Raw genomic sequence first — 18,084 nt, 5'->3', positions numbered from 1 at the left:
GGTACCACAGGGCCCGGCTTTTCAAGTCCAGCAACAAGAAACAGACTTTAAAGGGGGAGAACAGGGCAGCGGTTCAGAAACATTCTAGAAGAAGTAGCCATGTCTGGTGTGCAAAGAGCGCCTAGCAAAAGTTTGCTGCAACAAACTTTGTGTTTTTATTTGCATTTTGTGATGGACCAACACAAAGTAGACCACAATTATTAAGTTAAATATTATTAGACATTTATAAGCTTCTTATTTACAGAACGCATTAATATTATCTCAGCAATTCCCCCTCATTTTTCACCAACTTGAGCAACTTCCATCTACTCTAGTTTAAAAGCTACAAAACTCAGACTCTTCAAACCTGCTGTGATTGGCTGAATATTGCCCAACATGTTGGAAATGTGGAGCAATCGCTACATAATGTCACAGATTGTTGAAATGATTTGTCTACAGTTGAAAAATATCTTAGGAAAAACATAATTTTTTTCCCCATATTTCCTTTATTTGCTTTCCAACATCAACTGAAGTCAACGTAGCATCGAAACAAATAACCAATATACATATTAAAAAGTTTTTTAACCAAAAAACGTCAGCAAATATAAAAGTGAAACAACTCGATGCTAAAATATTCAAACAGAACACTACTGAGCAACTCCTCACTCATTCATCCCCTACAAGAATCGCACAGTGCTTTATATACACAATTAATGAAGCTGCCAGATTTGTGACAGACTTAATACATAAATTTAAAAAACTATTTTATAGTGTTTTAAAGATTCTACAGCCAGATAAAATATTAACTGAGTGATTAAGTTCATGGAGTGAGTTGACTGAAGACTTAATAGAAGGAGACACAAGCAATGCAATCACACAAATCATAGCCTTAAGAAATAAGAGTTACAGCCAACAACTGCAAAACTGCTGAAGCAAAAAAAATATTCTGTGGTATTAAAAAAAATCAAAAGTAATAACAGGGATGTCCTGATCAGGACTTTTTTGGGGGGCTCCAATACAGATTGGAGTTATTTTATCACAATTAGCTCCCAGTGGTTTCAAATGCTATATTATCCCTTTTCTGGATAATTACAAATATTTGATCTCATCTCTAAAGATTAGTGTCAAGACATAAAACGACTGCCCTCTATGAGCTGACATATTAGTTGTTGAAATGGTAGGATAACGCTAGCTACAGCTAGCATCATTCACTAGCTTCGTTTCATTACAAATGTGCTAAACTTTTTCTGCTAATTTCGAGAGAAAAAAAAACTTTTGCAATTGCGGTGTTTCCATTAGACAAGAAACGTAATTAAAATCCCAGTGCGCCACAATCCACTTACCGCTTCCTGTCGTCTCCTTCGTCTTTTCCGCCGGTAGTAACATCCGGCTGTTTCCTGAGATTCGGAAAAAGTGTTTCTGTTGCATTTTTGTGAAATACGCTAATTTCATCCCAGTGCAAAAAAAACATTCTATCAAAAAAACGTGACTTTTTAAAAAAATTTAAAATTCACTATTAAGCGCATTTATACGGTCAATGGAAACGCAGCTACTGTGAATATTACTGTAAACATAAGAGACGCTTGATTTGTGAGGGGAACCCCGTTACTTCGACTAATCCCATTTTGCGAACTGGCAACATGAGCAAAGGCTGTGGATTTTAATAACTCAGGAAAATAACAAGTAGTGTGGTCGGGTTTAGTTCAGACTCAAATTAAAAATGTGACACTTTGCATCAGATCAGGACATCCCCAAAAATAATAAAGTTCTCATCAAAATTTCCACCTTCACTGAAACGGTTCATTCATTTGAGCTGCACTATGAGGTATTTTGTTTTTGTCTGCAACAATTTTATACCTAAAATATGATTGGATTATGCATTCATAAAACATAAGGCTTGACCAACACCGGCGACTAATGGCTGAAATGGAAACGTTTTCATCATGTTCTGGAGAAAGGTCATTAAAGCCAGCAGAGGACAGCAAAAACACCAGAAATCATGATTTTCCTGCTGAAACACATTTCTGTTAACACCTTCCAACGACAAAAAAAAAATAAAAGTAAAAATCCACGTGTTGTCATGACTATCAACTCCATTAAAGTTAAAGCCTTTCCTTTATCCAAAAGTAGTTGCGTCTGAAATGCGCTGCGATGGAAATGCAGTAACATGTGGGAACCACCAGGGGGCAGCAGGCTCGGCGCTTAACTTGACGGCATCAATCAGAAGATTACAGAGTCCAGCATATCACAGCTGGGGCAGCTCAGCAGGAAGCATGGCTTCTTCGGTAATCTGTAATCTGCGTGGGCGTCGTACTTCCGGTCCCCGCCCTCCCCCAACCCCCGCCCACGCCAAGTCAAAACAAAACAATCTCTCCTACAGCTGTCCTGTCTGGGCGGACAGCTGGGCTCACTGTCACTGCGCCTCATCAAACAAACCTACAATAATAACAAAGTACATAGTATATCCACAATATATCTGACATACATTTCTCAAATAGTGTGTTAATAATGCGTTGTACACAAAGCATGACATATAAAATTATTTATAATAATAAAAAAGAACACACCTAAAGCCAGCAGATTGAATCTCCGTACCTTTCTCTATAAAGCAACTCTACGCTTAAAAATCAGAGGAGCTCAGATTTCTCTCTCTCTCTTTTTTTTTTGGCAATGTTCAGAAAAGAAACCAACAAAAGCAAAAAACTAAGAGAGCTGTGTGTTTTAGATGAAGATGGCACTTATTTTCTCTGCTGTACCATCTAAAGTGCATTAACCAGATGCTATAAGCAGGCGCGGTTATTTAGTACTAACCCATATTCTGATATATGCAGACATTTAGCTAGCATCTGTAACCGTAACAACCACAGCTGCTATATGACATCGCCACGAGTAACAAGTCGGCCTTCAAAAAGCCTGGGATGGTCCCTCCGTGACGCCTCCGGTCGCCACGGTTTCCGACCAGAGCTGTCGCTCTCATCCGGAATGGAAACTAAAAAAAAAAAAAAAAAAAAACACCGCTGAAAGTTAAGGCTTGAGTAAAACGTCAGGAGGTCGGAGGTCAGAACTCGTCGTCAGAGCTCAGCAGGAGGGTTTTCTCGTTGTCGCCGCGGGCGCTGAGGTTGCTGTGGCTGCGGGACAGGGACGGCCCCCCGCCGCGCTCCAGCGTGGACTGCTGGGTGTACTGCTGGTAGGCCGGGGAGAAGTTGTGGATGGCGTCCTGGACCATGTCCCCCGGGTTCATGGTCTCCTTCAGGCTGCTGGAGATGCTCTTCATCGGAGCGCCGCGACCTGCAGGGCGAGGCGGGAAAACGACTCAACGCCGGGCGAGACGTGAAGGGGGGACGGGGGGGCAGATGAGTGACAAAAAAAAAAAACAACAACAAAAAAAGGCTTCGTTTTGCAAAGTAATATTTGTAAAATGCGCAAAAGGATTAAAAAAACAGAACAGTTCAAACACAAAGCAGCTGAAAGTCCTGCCTGTGCTGATTCCAGTCTTAACGCTCAAATCTTTCACTTTGTGATCAAAAGTAAATGTCAAACTTGACACATTTGTTTTGTTTTTGTTTTTTTTTTGGAGGTAAAAGCAGCAACTGTTTCAATCCAAAGGACAGATTTAGCTCTCGGTTCTGCTGAATAAAATTAGTTTAGAAACTTAAATGTTGCCTTTTTTTAGTACATTTGTTTTAATTCTTTAATTCAAGAACTAGATTTTACTTATATGTTCGGAAAAAACATTTACTTTTATAGCATATCTATAAAAAATTGTAATAGGACGTAATGTAATCCCCAATTAAAAAGATAATAACTACAGGCAAAAAGAGCAGATTTCCAAATTATATTTTGGAAATTCGGTTGAAAAATAAAAAACGCATTTTAAAAAGTGCTAAAAGAAGCATTTCTATGACCTTAATTTTTAAATCTTTTGAATTGAGCATAGCTTAAATAAAAGTTTTGATAAGCATTTAGTCTGCAGGACGATGCTCCTTACAGGGAGAGGAAAACCAAGAAAAACAGACTGGACTCAGTTTTACAAACGCATATCGAAAGCAATAAAGACGGCACGTTTCAAATGGTGAAATAATATCACAGAATGATCACAGACAAAGCAATGAATCACTAACCACAGTTAAATCAGCCTGCTGAGACACAATGCTGGGAGGGGAAAAGACGAGACAGAGGCAGACCTACCGTACTGTCCATAGATGGGAAACGAGCCTTTAAGTGCAGCAGAACGAGGAGCAGAGAAAGAGAGAAGGAACAAAAGAAAGTCAGGGTGAAAATAGCGGCAGAGCAAACAGGAGGAGAAAAGGAGAGCGACTGTTAACAGTTCGTTGAGTTATGGACAGGAGTCAAAGTGAGAAGCGGGGAGAGGTCGGTCCTGTCCCGAGCCGCGGCGTGCCGAGCCTGAGTCAGGAGGAGTTCGAACGGAGACGGATCCCCCACCCTACCGTACGAGTCCAGCCTCTTGTCCATGTAGACCCTGTAGGTGAAGGCGTGGCGCAGAGCCACGGCGGCGAAAAACATCTCGATGCAGATGATGAAGTTCTGGTAGCCGGCGGCGACCGTTCCCTCCCCCACGGAGAAGTCGGCGGAGTTGATCTGAGGGATGGCGCCGCATTTCTCCAGGATGGCCAGCAGCATGCCTGCGTCGAAAACAAACAGGTCAAGGAGAAGGTTTGACCTGCTGAGGTTACAGACGCTGATGAGCATAAAAGTGTTGTGGTTCACTATTAATGATTTTTCTGAGCCACTTTTCCCCCGGTGGGGGATATTTATCCAAAATAAAAGCACAATAATGACCAGATCCATGACAGGACGGTGGGAAGCTAAAGCTAGCTTTAGCTTCATGAACTTTTCTGATGTGCTTTGGCCAAACAAAGAAAGCTTCACCACTCAGCAAGTTGTTTTTCCCCTTCCTGAAGTTACTTTATGCACTCATTGGAAGATTAATAAATGTTTTAGTCTTCGTCGGGAGGCTTTAAATAATGCAGAAATATTACCGGGCTTTTCTTTTTCCAGATTTATTCCTCGACCTGAATCTGTCTCTCAGGCCTGCTGCACGTGGCTTCAACCACAAACGTGATCAGCAACATTTTCTGGTTAAGTTTTTATTTTTTAGAACAACAAACAAATCAGCCAGAGCTCAGTGACACAAAAAAAACCTTTAAATATTGAAGCAAATGTGTAAATTGGTGGGAAAAAGTGATAAATTAATATTAAGATACTGAATTTTAGGTTGAAAGGCACCAATTTGAAAATTTGGGCCGATATCAAAAATTGATATTAATTCTCCTACCCTACTCAACAAGACAGGAATCAATATTAGGTATTAATATTTGCTAAGATTTACCTACTTAATAAACACGGTTATGCGCATCCCTATTTGAAAAAGCTTTTATTACAATTAGGGATGCACAATATATCGGCACCAACATCGGTATCGGCCGATATCAGTCTTGTTTTAAATTATAATATCAATCCGATAAATAAAGCTGGGCCGAGATTAACAGCTGACATTTATTTCCATCTTGTTGTCGTTTATTTCTCGGGGTCAGCGAGACGGTACGAAATATCAGTAAATATCGTTATCGGCCATTACCGCAACGTTATCGTTCATCGGCAGAAATCTCCACATCGGTCCGTCTGCAGTAACATTTCTGCTGACTCTGTTCTCACCCTGCCAGAAGGAGAGGAAGATGACCGACTTCACCATGAAGAACTTGAGCACGGGGCTGTAGGGGACGAGCAGCTCGCGCGTTGCAAAGTAGAAGAGGAAGAGCGCGTAGAGCGACAAGCTGACAGAGATGTTGTAGATGATGGTGACGTACAGGTAGCCGCTGGCCACGCTGGAGAGCAGAAACACGGGGAGGGAACAGTCCGATGAATGAACACACAAACTGAGGCGACCCAGTGATGAACTTGGTTTGAGGCTTTGGGGTATAAAATATTACGTTTATCAAAACACTTTGGGTTTTGAGTATTTTCGTGTTTTGCGGTTGACTCTTACTTGAAGTCTCCGTCTTTGTACTTCCCAAAGGCCTGAAGAATGACGGTGATGACCGCCATCAGAGGTTTGACCACGCAGAACTGGAGAGTGGCCTGAGGGAGCAGGAGAGGACGGTGACCGATGGCGTTTAATGGACAGGGTTGACTCTCACATTATGCAGCAAATGATACCTGCTTGCAAAACCTGAGGAAACCAATGGAGTAGGCCTTTCCCCACAGACAGCAGGTCCCGTACATGCAGCTTGACCTATGGGAGGGCACAGGTCAACACAGAATGAGTTCATGTTTTTAGGGTCATCTTCATGTAAAACAGGAGAAGTGAAGATTAAACTGACAGCTAAGCTAGCAGCAAATGAAACTTACTCGATGGGTTTCCCTCTGATTTCAGCCATGATGGCGCTCTCTCCTCCCAGATATTCATAACACAAACTCAGGAAGTTGTAGATGACAAACGCTGCAAAGGGAGGCGAATAAAAACATGTTATTTTTTCAATATAAACTACCCTTTTTATTAAGACCTTTAAAAATAACTGGATTTATTCTTTGGAAAACAAAGCGATTGCTCAGTTATGAAATCTCCACAGTGCCTGACACCTCTCTCATAATTGCAGCTCTGTTTTGCGGATTCTGCCAGGTTCCGAGTTGGAAACGAATCCCACCCATCTGCTGGTTTTGTCTGTGCATAAATACCAAAGAGCCGGTCTCTAGTGTGGCGGTGGATCAGCGTGATAAGAGGGGACCTCTGGGAACCCTGTTCATGGAAAACAAACTCCTGGGAGAGCTGGTGTTCGTGGAACGCAGCCACAGTACAGAGAAAATAATGCTGATGTCATGCGCAGGCTTGTTCAGGCGCCATATTGTATTCCTGCTTGGTGCACGTGTGTCTTTTGCAGGCACAGACCCTGGATTTCAGGTGCAACACTAAGATTTTAATGGATTTGAGTATTTCTGTTGTCTATACAACCTATCAGCTGTAAAAAAAATAAAATAAAAAAAAACTCGGCTCCCGTTGAGCAAAATAAAAATGGCCTGCCAGGAAGTATGTTTTGGGTTGAAACGATTAATCGGATTCATCGTGATTAATCAATTATTGACAACTAATTTAGTATTCGATTAATCTTCAACTGGAGTATACAGGCAAGGCAAGTTTATTTATATAGCACTTTAAAACAGTACCACTGACCAAAGTGCTGTACAATCACAAGATTAAACAAACATATACAGACTTAGAAAAAGGCCATTTGCTGAAAGAGCAAATCAGTAATTATGCCAAAACTGTAAAAATGACATAAGCATTTTGCGTTTTAGACAAAAGAAATCTTTCTTTTATCTTCACCTGCTTCAAATTTTGTAAAGAAGAAAATCTCCTATCAACTTTTTTTCCCACTCATTCAACCATACCTGGAGTGTTGCTTAAATGAAAAATCAACAATGTGCCAATTTAAAAAAAATCTGATTAATCGATTAATCGTCAGAATAATCAGTAGATTAATCAATAGCTAAAATGTATTTGAGACTTTTAGCACCTTGCAGAAACCCTGAATGCGGTCGGAAGTAAAGAGGTAGTTAGACGTTCGGTTCTCAAGCAGTCCGTCCATGTTGTGTTTAAAAGCCTGCAGCCGGCTGGCGACCGTTATGCTGCTTGAGCAAACATGTCAGGCACTATCTGCTGTTGTGTCTTTCCAGTCAGGCTGCAAAACACCTAAAGCCAACATAAACATCCAATTTTGGGTAACAGCCCTTTTGCAGAGAAGCAGATAAACGTGGAAGCGCTGCCTGCTCCCCCTGGTGGAACCCACAGATGCCGGCTCCCCTCTGTCTGCGCTCTGTCTTTTAATTTTACTGTCCAAAGTGGCTGAGCTCAACTTTGTAGCGCAATGAAAACACTCGCCAGAGCACAGTCAGCAGCAGCAGCAGCAGCAGCAGCAGCAGCAGCAGCAGCACAGAGCTGGCTTTGTTAAGAGTTGCATAATCACAGATGCCGTGTTTTTCCCTCTAAAACGAACTCAGGCCTTGTAGCTTGAATAGGTCAAGCAGTGCATGAAAGCAAAACGTTAATGCAAACGCTCAGGCGAAAATTCCCAAGAGTAATAATCGCAATAGTGCATAAAACAATCCACTTTTCTTCAGATTGCTATGTGATTGTTAATATATATGAAATGCTTCATGTTGCATATTAAAATAGAGAACAGAAACACATGAGGCGAGTCTAAACCGCAGTTGTTTTCAGGTGTTGGTGGAAGAGAAGCCCCCTGCAGGTTTAGAGCTGTCAGTGATCCGTATTGCTCCTTATGACTTGCGCATGTTTTTTTCAGCGTGCCAAAAAGTTGTCCTGTTCCAGCTTTGAGAATTTTCTGACACTAAGATCACTGTAGGATCCAAAATACGACCCTGCAGTCACAGCTTATAAAAACCAAACTCTGTTTAAGGCCGTTTGGGATAAAACGTCCAGGTGCAGCGGATGTTTCTGGGATGATCTTTTATGGTGAGTTGCAGGATCTGCTTCGTGTCACTGCTCAGTTCCTGCACCCCCATTAATCGAAGTATTCACTTTCACCAGAGCAGGACAAAACAGCACATTTTCCTGGACAGATCAACCTCCAAAATTGATCAAAACTACAAGTTCTAAAATTGTTTCAGAATACGCTTGCGATAACGAGGAAGCACTATAAATAAACTTGAATGACTAGCGAAACAGATGCAAATAGAAAATTCTGCAACCACAAGAAACAGAAGCAGAAAAGGAAAATAGCAAAGACAACAGCAAGTATAAAACGCTGCAAACTCGCTCCACCAAGTGGAAGTCCTCCAGACCACTAGGGGTTGTCTAGAGTCATTAATGTTACCTATGTAAATACGCTGCTGTTCTACAGTTCCTGTCCTACGTTCTGAAGGAATGTGTGTTTGAAAACGTCCCAAAATATAACACATTTTTTCTTCCTTCCTCCAACTTTCTTCAAAACATCTCAACTTCGCTGAGGGTCTGATACCGTATGATTTGGTGGTCGACTCCCCCTAGTGGTTTGGAGGACTTCCGTTTTGTGGGGTGAGTTTGCAGCGATTTATACTTGCTGTTGTTTTTGCTATTTTCCTTTTTTGCTTCCATTTGTTCTGGTTGCAGAATGTTTTATTTAAATTTGTTTCGCTAGTTTGTCAAGTTTATTTGTAGCGCACATTTCAGCAACAAGGCAGTTCAAGGTGTTTTACACCACGAAAACATTAAACAATTATGAAACAAGCAATAAACATCACTTTTTTTTCCAAATTGCATCATCAAAATCATTGTGCAAATACACATGAAACATATTGTTCTATCTTCTAGTAATTCTGAATCAAAGGCAAACAGGTTGTGTTTAAGCATTGATTTAAAGGAACTCAGTATTTCAGCGGTTTTGTCGTTTTTGGAAGTTTGTTCCAGATTAGAGGAGCATAGAAGCTGAATGCTGCTTCTCCGTGTTTGGTTCTGGTTCTGGGAAGCAGCGCAGACCAGAACCAGAAGACCTAAGCGGTCTTCTGGCTCCACTCGGGTCCCAGAAAATCACTCAGGCAACAGGTCTTTAATGGTGTTGTTACTTGTCAATTCTGCTTATATTTTTTGTCTTTGTCTTTTACATTTGTTTTTTTTTCTTCTTCTTCGACTTCACAGTTATATTAATACAATTTTGTGTTTAATAATTTAACCATCGTCTGATGAGATTGACTGGACAAGTTATGATCAATCTGCCCAAAGGTGGGATCCTTTCTCAAGGATTTGTCCGTGTTCACACGGTTGCTAGGAAACTGGTTTCCCCCTCCTCTGCAATCCCAACAGGCCTTGGAGACGTGACAACAAAGATGGCAACCTTTGTAAACGAAGACATTACAAAGGCCATCTGCCACCAGGGTTTCACATAAATCCACACGGCCTCATTTCTAGCAGGAGACGAACTCTGAAACACTCAGCTGTTCATTCTGCCCTGACGTTTTTTTGTCTACTGGGGTCAGCTTTGGGCTCTGGCTGTGTACCAACCTTCATAGCAGTCTCTGACCGTGTCGAAGTACACGTAATACTCCTCATTGGTGAAGAAAAGCAGGCTGAGCCAGGAGTCGAAGGCGTAGATGGGGACGATGAACAGGATCCTGACTATGTGTCTCTGCTCGTTTGGAGAGCTGTAGTAACGGAGGTGCATGTAGATCTAAGAAGATTTGGAGAGAAATAATAAGACAAACATTTTTACTCTGATATTTATACAAACTTAAGGTTTTGCAGGTAGTGTCTGAGTAAACAGCGGGGTGGCTGCAGTTTTCAGCAAGTTAAATTTAAGACCTTTTTAATGCCACCTTGAATAAAATTTAAGACCTAAAAGCTATAAATATAGGAGACGGTTGGGGGATTTATGCTATATTACAAGGGAAAATAGCAAAAACAGTGACATTTCTGGGGTCATTTGTGGCTCTTAGCAATGGCTCTGTGTTTCTCACATTGCATATGGCTCTCTACAGCCTTAACCCCATAGAGCCTAGCTTAGAATTAAAAAAATAAAAAAATACACCTAGCCTCACACAGGTTGGCAACATAAGTGAACCAGTGGCAAAGACGAAAGTTTGTACTTACCCATGATAAATGCAGAAAAGCTAGCTAGCCATGGTATATTAGCATTTAGCTAACGGTAGTTACAGAACGCAGTGAAGATGTCTGCGTGCAACTCAAACTTTTGACTCACAGAAAGGTCCCAAAAGAAAAAGAAAAAATTGTATGAGATTAAAAAGTTCTGCCATGACGCAATTTAAGACCTGTGACTAACACATTTAAGGCCATCTCACATTTTATTTTAGGAATTTAAGATATTTTAAGGCTTTAATTTTAGATATATGAATTTCAGACTTTTTAAATCCCTTTCAGGGATAAACAAGAAGCAAAGGGTTAATTGCCTAGTAGTAATACGACACTGGGAGGAACCTAAGAACAAAGTGCAGTAACTGGGAAGACTGTCAGTCAGTGATCTCGGGTGTCTGTCTCACTGTTTTAAAAAGTTGTTATCGAAAACTGTAAACAAACCGAGCCTGGATCGATCACCCAACGACATCCGGGACCTTAACCTAAACATGCATGCACCCAAAAGTGACGAAACGCAAACAACAGAGACAGTATGAAAGTCTTGAACGAGTAGATCTGGTTTGTGTGAATCTAATGTTTTACTGTCTTTTTTTGGTTTTACAAACAAGCCGTTTGACACTAAACCCAACCTGCTGAAACCCGAATCTTTGCGGACAGTGTACACTTGCCGAACTCGGACACTGGAGGCGCGTTAGCCGGCAGGATGTGTGCGTGTGAACCGACGTGTGGGGGGTTGTTTTTAGGAAACTGACACCAAGCTTTTATCACTCCTATTCAGAGCAGGAGACGGCAGGAACAACAGGATAATCATTCATCACTGTGACTCCTCTGCCTGCTCCACGCGGCCCCCCCACCTCCTGCTTTTCCCTCTTTACACAATGTCCGCACCTATTGCTCTTTCCTCCACCCCCAGACCCTCACCTTGGATGCAGTGATGACAAGTGGGTGACCACACACCAAACGAGCTGGCCCATCTACACACATTGTTGCTAGGTGGCCTTGGGCTGAACGGGCACGCCCACAAACACGAGCAAAAGACACTCATCTCCTGATTATTGATGAGGTGCTAGTGGAGCACCTGTTGCCTGAGCGACAACAGCCTATTCTTTAACTCTGAATGTGAAGAGCATCGGCAAACAATGAGAGACAAGTAATCTAGCCTTCGGGGTATGACAGATCTGCAGGTCATAAAGGCACAATGAATGCAAACAAACAAACCGAGGCATAATAAGCTCATCAGCAGAGCTAACACTGAACATAAAACATCTAGCCGCTTCAAAACAAACTGGAGATCTGGTGTAGACTTTGCAAATTTCGAAAGGTCTCGACTGCAAACAATATAACTTTTTTTTTTGTCAATTTTGAGAAATAGAAACACGATTCTGGTCGCTTTTGTTTAAAAGTACATAGCAAAGTTTTAATCATTTCATTAAAAGCAAGACCTGCTGGATTCCTCACAAGAGAAGACAAAAAGGTCTGGTTATTGTAAGCAACGTTTTCTATTTTACGATTTTAATTTGCTATAATTTTGCCTTGGTCAAAAATAAAAAGTCTCGGGGAGTGCTGTGGTGGCGCAGGGGGTTAGCACGCCCCACGTTTGGAGGTCGCGGGTTCGACTCCCGGTCCCGACGACCTTTGCCGCGTGTCTTCCCCCCTCTCCTTCCCCGTTTCCTGTCAGCCCACTATCATATAAGGGACACTAGAGCCCACAAAAAATACCCCCTGGAGGGGTAAATAAATAAAAAAATAAAAAGTCTCCATCTGCATCAACCACCTGAGCAAGAGGATGGCAAGTTTGTATCATTCTTGAATTGAAGTCATGGGCCGCACAAAATCACTGCAGATGCCGCAAATGGCCCCGGGGCCACACCTTGGACACCCCTCATCTCCAGGCAACAAAAGACTTTGGGTGTGCTCAGATGTTTAGTGTGTGTAAATATGAATACAAAGGTTAAATAAAATCTCTTTGATGGTTCCAGTAGCAGATTCTGATACGAGTGAAGTGGACAGACGCCCAGGGCGGCTCCTCCTGCAGGGCGGCTCCTCCTGCAGGGCGGCATCATCTCCCACAGTATGAAACGATTCTGCAGCTAAACCTGTAGCCTGCTTCTTGCTTGAAAAGCAATCATCTTATTAAGAGTAAGACAGTTGTGCAAATTAACTGAAGTGCAATATAGTCTAACATGTCTTATTCAAAGAATTTGGATTGACAGTTGTGCAGTGAAATTTGTGTCTTCATCAAAATCCAACTGTATCACACATGATTATATAAATGTTGGACTAATGGTGCAATTTATTTCAATTTTGTACTTGTATACTTTTAGCTGCAAATACTGTGTGCCTTACTAACTGTGTTTACAGTACTATTCTTGTTTTTCCCCCCCAAAAATTTCAAATATATATATAAATATATTTTATGCAAATCAGAAAATAACTGCCAACGTATGTTAAACAATTCCATTTTTGATGCGACACCACTTGGATATTTTCTGTTTGTTTTGTCTTTGTCTGAAATGTTTCCATTTTAATGTGCGCCTCCTTTATTGTTTGTTTATTCTTATTTTTTACTGTTCTCTTACCTTTATTTTGTAGATCAATACCACTGATCTACAACAGACTGTTAGCCTGTAATGTCTGTATTTTATGCACTGATTGGTGAATTAATAAATAAAAAATAAAATGAAAATATATATATATACTAAAAGAAATTTTGAGTGTGTCTCTAATGGTACGTGGTAACCTAAGTGATCCCATGGTGAAGGATGTTGGCCCAGGGCACCAAATGGGCTAGGACCGCCCCTGGACGGCACCTCCATCAGGGGGCCAAGGACGGATTTAGCTCAAAATGTCCGACTCTTACCTGGTGACACGTGATGAGAAGCGCCGTCCAGACGAAGAACCCGGAGATAATCTGGGCAGTGGACGTCATGAGGAAGAACGGCTCCTCCGGCCTGAACACAAGGGGGATGGGAGCCCAGGAGGAGTTGGACCCCTGAGGGGCCACGGTGCTCGGGATGCCCGGAGGAAGGCCATCGGGAGAGTCGCTTCCCAACCTCTCCGACAGGCGCTTGGCTCGCCACCAAAGCTGACTCATCTGTTCAGAGACAGTGGGGCCTCGTCAGTGATCATGCTTCATGCGATACAAATCAGCCCAAACTTGAGCGGTTCGTCTAAACGACTTATAAATCCCAAATCAAACAACATCATGTGAAAATACAGCTGAACAGAACTACACAAGCCTGAGCTGTGACCTAAATCTGCAGCCAACATTCACTGATGTTAGAGAGAGAGAGAGAGAGAGAGAGAGAGAGACAGAGAGAGAGAGAGAGACAGGGAAAACAGCGAAAGTAGGACAGTGCACAGATCTAAAATGCAGAAGGCGTCGGGTGGATGTGACGTGAGATGAAGACCGAGGGGGTGAGAGGAGAGAATCATGGGAATGCAAAAAATAACAACAAATTAAAAAAAAAACACAGAGATATTAACATGAAACAAACTTAGATTGGTTATTTCTCTGCGCCGAGGGCAGGAAGAGGCATGCTAAAGATAGAAACACCATAGAAACGAGTTTCTGCAGAGAGCAGAAATCAGCTCAAAACATGATCCACACCAGAAAACCTGTGACCACCTTCAATTATTTACATAGAAGCAAATAAATAAAGTGAAATAGGCGTCTCTAATTTTCGGTTTCGTTCCATAAATGCAGACAGAAAAGGTTCATAACAAATAATTTCACCACTGAGTTCATTAGAAAGTTTCGAACTATTCCAGAAGTAATCGCCCAAAACTTTGTAACCCGTTTTTAAGCAGGTTAGACGGATGGATGCAATAAGCTGCAGAAAAAAAAACATTTTTCCATACCTTTTTATTTTTTTCCACATACTTTTGCAGACTTAGAAAACACGTTTAGATGTTTCCCCTGACGGCTTTCACCGAGATCTTTGATGCGCGCCACCTATTCGCACAGCACTCAGACAAATGAAAGCCAGGCGGGCCAAACTTGAAAGCTCATCACATCAAAAAGACGCCCAACTTGGCCGACGCGCATCGCTCACCTTGACGACTACGTCGGCGTCTCAGTGGCGTTTCCAGGAAGGTGGCGATCGACTCGTTCGCACTGAAAACTCATTTTCGTGATTACTGCCCAAGCCCTTCTGAGTAGAAGCTAAATATAGGCGTCTGTGTGTGTGTGTGTGTGTTGGGTGTGTGTGTGTGTGTGTGTGTGTGTGTGTGTGTGTGTACCCTGCGGTCATGAGTGACTCATGCCCCTTGCCTTGAGACTCAATAAGCTTGTGACAATGCAGAAGCAGGGAGCACATCAGTAAGGAAGGATGGATGGAAGGTTGTAACAAATAAAACAGAAAACGAGGTTAGTTTAGAATTTAAAAGAAAACGAAAAATGTAGAAAAATCCCCATTTGATGCATCAATAACCTCCGTCACATTTGTAGCAGTCTCAAAAGCCTGTGTCATGTTTGTAGACTGAGAATGGCAGGAAGTAGATTTTTTAAAATGTATCCCTTTAATAAACAAACAAAACTATTCCCCTGTATTTGCTGAGTCACCTGGATCCACAACCAGAGCCGATTCAATGAAATCTGACTCATTCCCACTATTTTTCATCTCCCATTATGAAAAAAATAAGAAAATGGGTGAATAAAATTTTTTTTATCATCATGTTCAACTACGTTTTTTTTCTTCAAACTTGTAAAGCATGAGAACAAATAATAGACAATAATTCGTTGCTCTGAGACCAGTTCCAACCAATATGTCAGTACTGCGCGTTCGCTCTCTCGAAGGCCAGTACACTTTAAATTAGCAAAGAACAATTAAAACCGGAACTGGTAGATAATGTAAATACTCAAAATAAAATGAACAGAACGGAAATAAAAAACAACCCAGAACCGAAACCGTAAATAAAGCAGCTTTTGACATCTCCGTAAACAAACTTCCCGTTCAAAACTGACCGTCAGAATGGAAATGATCACGCTAATTTTAATTTGTCATGTGATTAACATTCATATTCAATAAATTTGAATATGTCTGTTGTCAGATTAAAAGTACCCTCTGAAAACTGATAACCTTTAAGCATATATTAAACATACTTTTAATTAAGGACACATTCTTATTAAAAAAAGATTTGTTTTTTTTTTATCTCATGTAAAATTATAATATTAAATGTCATGTTTTCATTAACGGTAAGCTAAAAATCATTCTAATTTACAGAAATAAAGGCATCAATATAATGTGATAAAGTTCCTGAAATAAAAGGATACTTCAATAATATTCTTATTTATTAAATGGGTCTGTATATCAAATCCATTTCTTTACCAGATTGTTCAAGAAACTTGAGTTCAGGACAGATCAGATCATCTATTATTGTCATTTTCAAACACCAGCCCTTTTTTCTGCATCGTCGTACTTCTCAATATGACCAACATGTATAGCTTAGCGACTTGCCTTTGATTTTCTCCACACACTGGTTAAAAAAACAAGCAGCGGTCTGAACGTTTGCCACGGCCAACAAACTCCCTGAAAACCTGAGATGTGCAGAAAACGGTTAAATCTGGACTGAAGACATTTTTGTTTACAGCAGATTTCAACAAAACAAATCTGACCAATGAACCGCTTGTCTGATGAGTGATTACACCATCAGATTTGGATTTAAATTTATATTCAGTTTTGACTTTTAAATCTGCATTTTAACAGTCAATAAATCAATAAACTTGCATAACTATTGATTAAATTACAAGCATTGCTGAAGTTCATTATATCCATTCGGAGCTTCAAATCTGGGCTAGATTAAGGTGTCCAAATGATGACAGATTGAATATAAACAGCGAGTTTTAAAGAGAGATTTTAAGGCTTTTTGTCTATTTCTTGATTCTAGTTTTCAAGCCAACAACAACAAATGCCTTAAACCTAATTTTGTAATATATTCAATAAAGATTTTTGTTAAATGAAAACGTGTTCCTCTCTAGTTTACAATAACCTAAGATGGTCTTAGATCATAGAAATCAACCTTAATGGTCCTATAACGCCAATGAAACTTTCAAAAATTACGAACTGTGTTTTTGTGTAGAATAACTCAGTTGGTGTAGTTTTCAAACCGAACCTCCATAAAAATCCCCCCCAAAAAAACCTGAAATATTTTTTTGGTTTGTTTGTTTCACTGGTATAAAATAATCCACATAAAGTTGAATTATTTAACATACTTTAGTCTATAAATACAGCAGAATGGTCGTTCGAAATGAGAAAAGGAGAGATGGACAACAACCAGAGTGGGTTAATCTCTCGAATGAGATCCACGGACGACAGCAGCGCACCAACACCAGCTTGTAGCTCCAGGAACAGCTTACTGGTTCCCAGTGGGCCACAGAAAACAGAGAGGAGCAGCTCATCAATCCTGCTGACTTCATCCGAGGATAAGTTTCACAACACGGGTCGTACTTTGAGCTGCATCGAACCAGCTGTCTTTGGTGTAAAGCAGCGCGTTGTCACAAGTGAATCTGCTGTCACGTCAGCAGGAATGAACAAAAATGATTTAACAACGCAGGCAACTAGAAACGTATACGTTACATGTACGTAAAATGGGGAGAGAAATAACGGCATTAATATTTATCCCTAAAGCTGATATTGATTTTGATGACGGATTCGGAAGTTGAGCGAGCTCGGAGATAAACCAAAGAAAACTAATATTTCCTGCTGAATGTCTCCGTGTTGCTAATGGAAGCTTACCTCCTTTGTAGATGTTTGAATCCAAGCATCAATTTAGCTCTTCATCTCCAGCTGAATGGTGAACCTTCACGAGTCCAAGCTAAAAGTTAAGTGGCTAACGGCTAATATCGAGTCGACAGCGAGCCACGTATGTAATCACTGCATTATTATCCGAGCACCGGAAGCTTCTCCCTCTCTTCCCATAAAAGCTGTGAAGTGTCGCCCGCTCGGCAGCTGATCCGCTCGCTGCTAGCTAGCGAGTAGCAAAGCTTCCCACCGCCCAAAGCCTCGCCTTTACACGAAGAGATAACTAAGAATTGAACTCGTGTTAGAGGCCCCACGCAAAAACGGTAGTAAAATGAAAGATAACTATTTTTTTTTTAGAACCAGTCCAAAACAGAATGACCACAGACCGTTACTTCGCCCACATCATAAAGCTGTGTGTCAACAGCCGCTGGCTGGAACTCTGCTCCGAGAGCGCATGCGCGCCCAGTTTATGATTGGTTACGTACAAGTTCTCAACACCACTCCCCTCCTCCTTCAACTTCCAGAGAACCACACGTTTTTAATGGCGAAGTACAGATTACACTTGTCAAATATTGCAAATTTCTTAGCTTTCCCCAAACAGTTAAAGTTCATATATATATATAAACGTCCTTATAAAATTATGCCAACTATTTCTAATTAGTCGTGCTTTAAATAAACGAGAGAAAACCCTGACCGTAATGAAAGAAAAAAAAATCACCCATTTTGATGTACAAATGGGTGGAAGACAGGAGTGATAGT

The 18,084-nt window shown here is 41.1% G+C and overlaps 1 protein-coding gene across 3 annotated transcripts; it reads right to left on the bottom strand.

Annotated features, from left to right (window-relative positions):
- Positions 1-462: 462 nt before the first annotated feature.
- On the bottom strand, positions 463-17,778 carry LOC116735349 (transmembrane protein 184B-like). 3 transcript variants are annotated; one of them, XM_032587175.1, is made up of 10 exons: positions 17,320-17,778; positions 13,443-13,676; positions 9,995-10,160; positions 6,349-6,439; positions 6,157-6,232; positions 5,987-6,078; positions 5,656-5,825; positions 4,428-4,622; positions 4,168-4,194; positions 463-3,267 (listed from the first exon to the last, which is right to left on the bottom strand). In XM_032587175.1, the coding sequence occupies exons 2-10, from the start codon at positions 13,674-13,676 to the stop codon at positions 3,038-3,040; spliced, it is 1,281 nt and encodes a 426-aa protein (XP_032443066.1). In that variant the 5' UTR covers positions 17,320-17,778; the 3' UTR covers positions 463-3,037. The 3 variants fall into 3 exon arrangements, 2 of the variants coding, with proteins under 2 accessions (XP_032443066.1, XP_032443067.1); XM_032587176.1 differs by lacking the exon at positions 4,168-4,194; XR_004342368.1 differs by having other exon boundaries at positions 3,143-3,267; positions 4,168-4,622.
- Positions 17,779-18,084: the final 306 nt, after the last annotated feature.

The sequence above is a fragment of the Xiphophorus hellerii genome, chromosome 16 (genome assembly GCF_003331165.1).
Source record: "Xiphophorus hellerii strain 12219 chromosome 16, Xiphophorus_hellerii-4.1, whole genome shotgun sequence".
NCBI classification, from domain to species: domain Eukaryota; kingdom Metazoa; phylum Chordata; class Actinopteri; order Cyprinodontiformes; family Poeciliidae; genus Xiphophorus; species Xiphophorus hellerii.
The sequence above is the reverse complement of the archived record's forward strand: the minus strand, read 5'-3'. Positions and strand labels throughout refer to the sequence as shown.

Coding starts and splice junctions, on each gene's coding strand:
- LOC116735349 (XM_032587175.1), bottom strand. CDS start 13,676: ATGAGTCAGCTTTGGTGGCGAGCCAAGCGCCTGTCGGAGAGGTTGGGA. Junction 6,233..6,348: donor ATCAGAGGGAAACCCATCGA/GTAAGTTTCATT, acceptor GCCCTCCCATAG/GTCAAGCTGCATGTACGGGA. Junction 4,195..4,427: donor CAAGAGGCTGGACTCGTACG/GTAGGGTGGGGG, acceptor CTGCACTTAAAG/GCTCGTTTCCCATCTATGGA.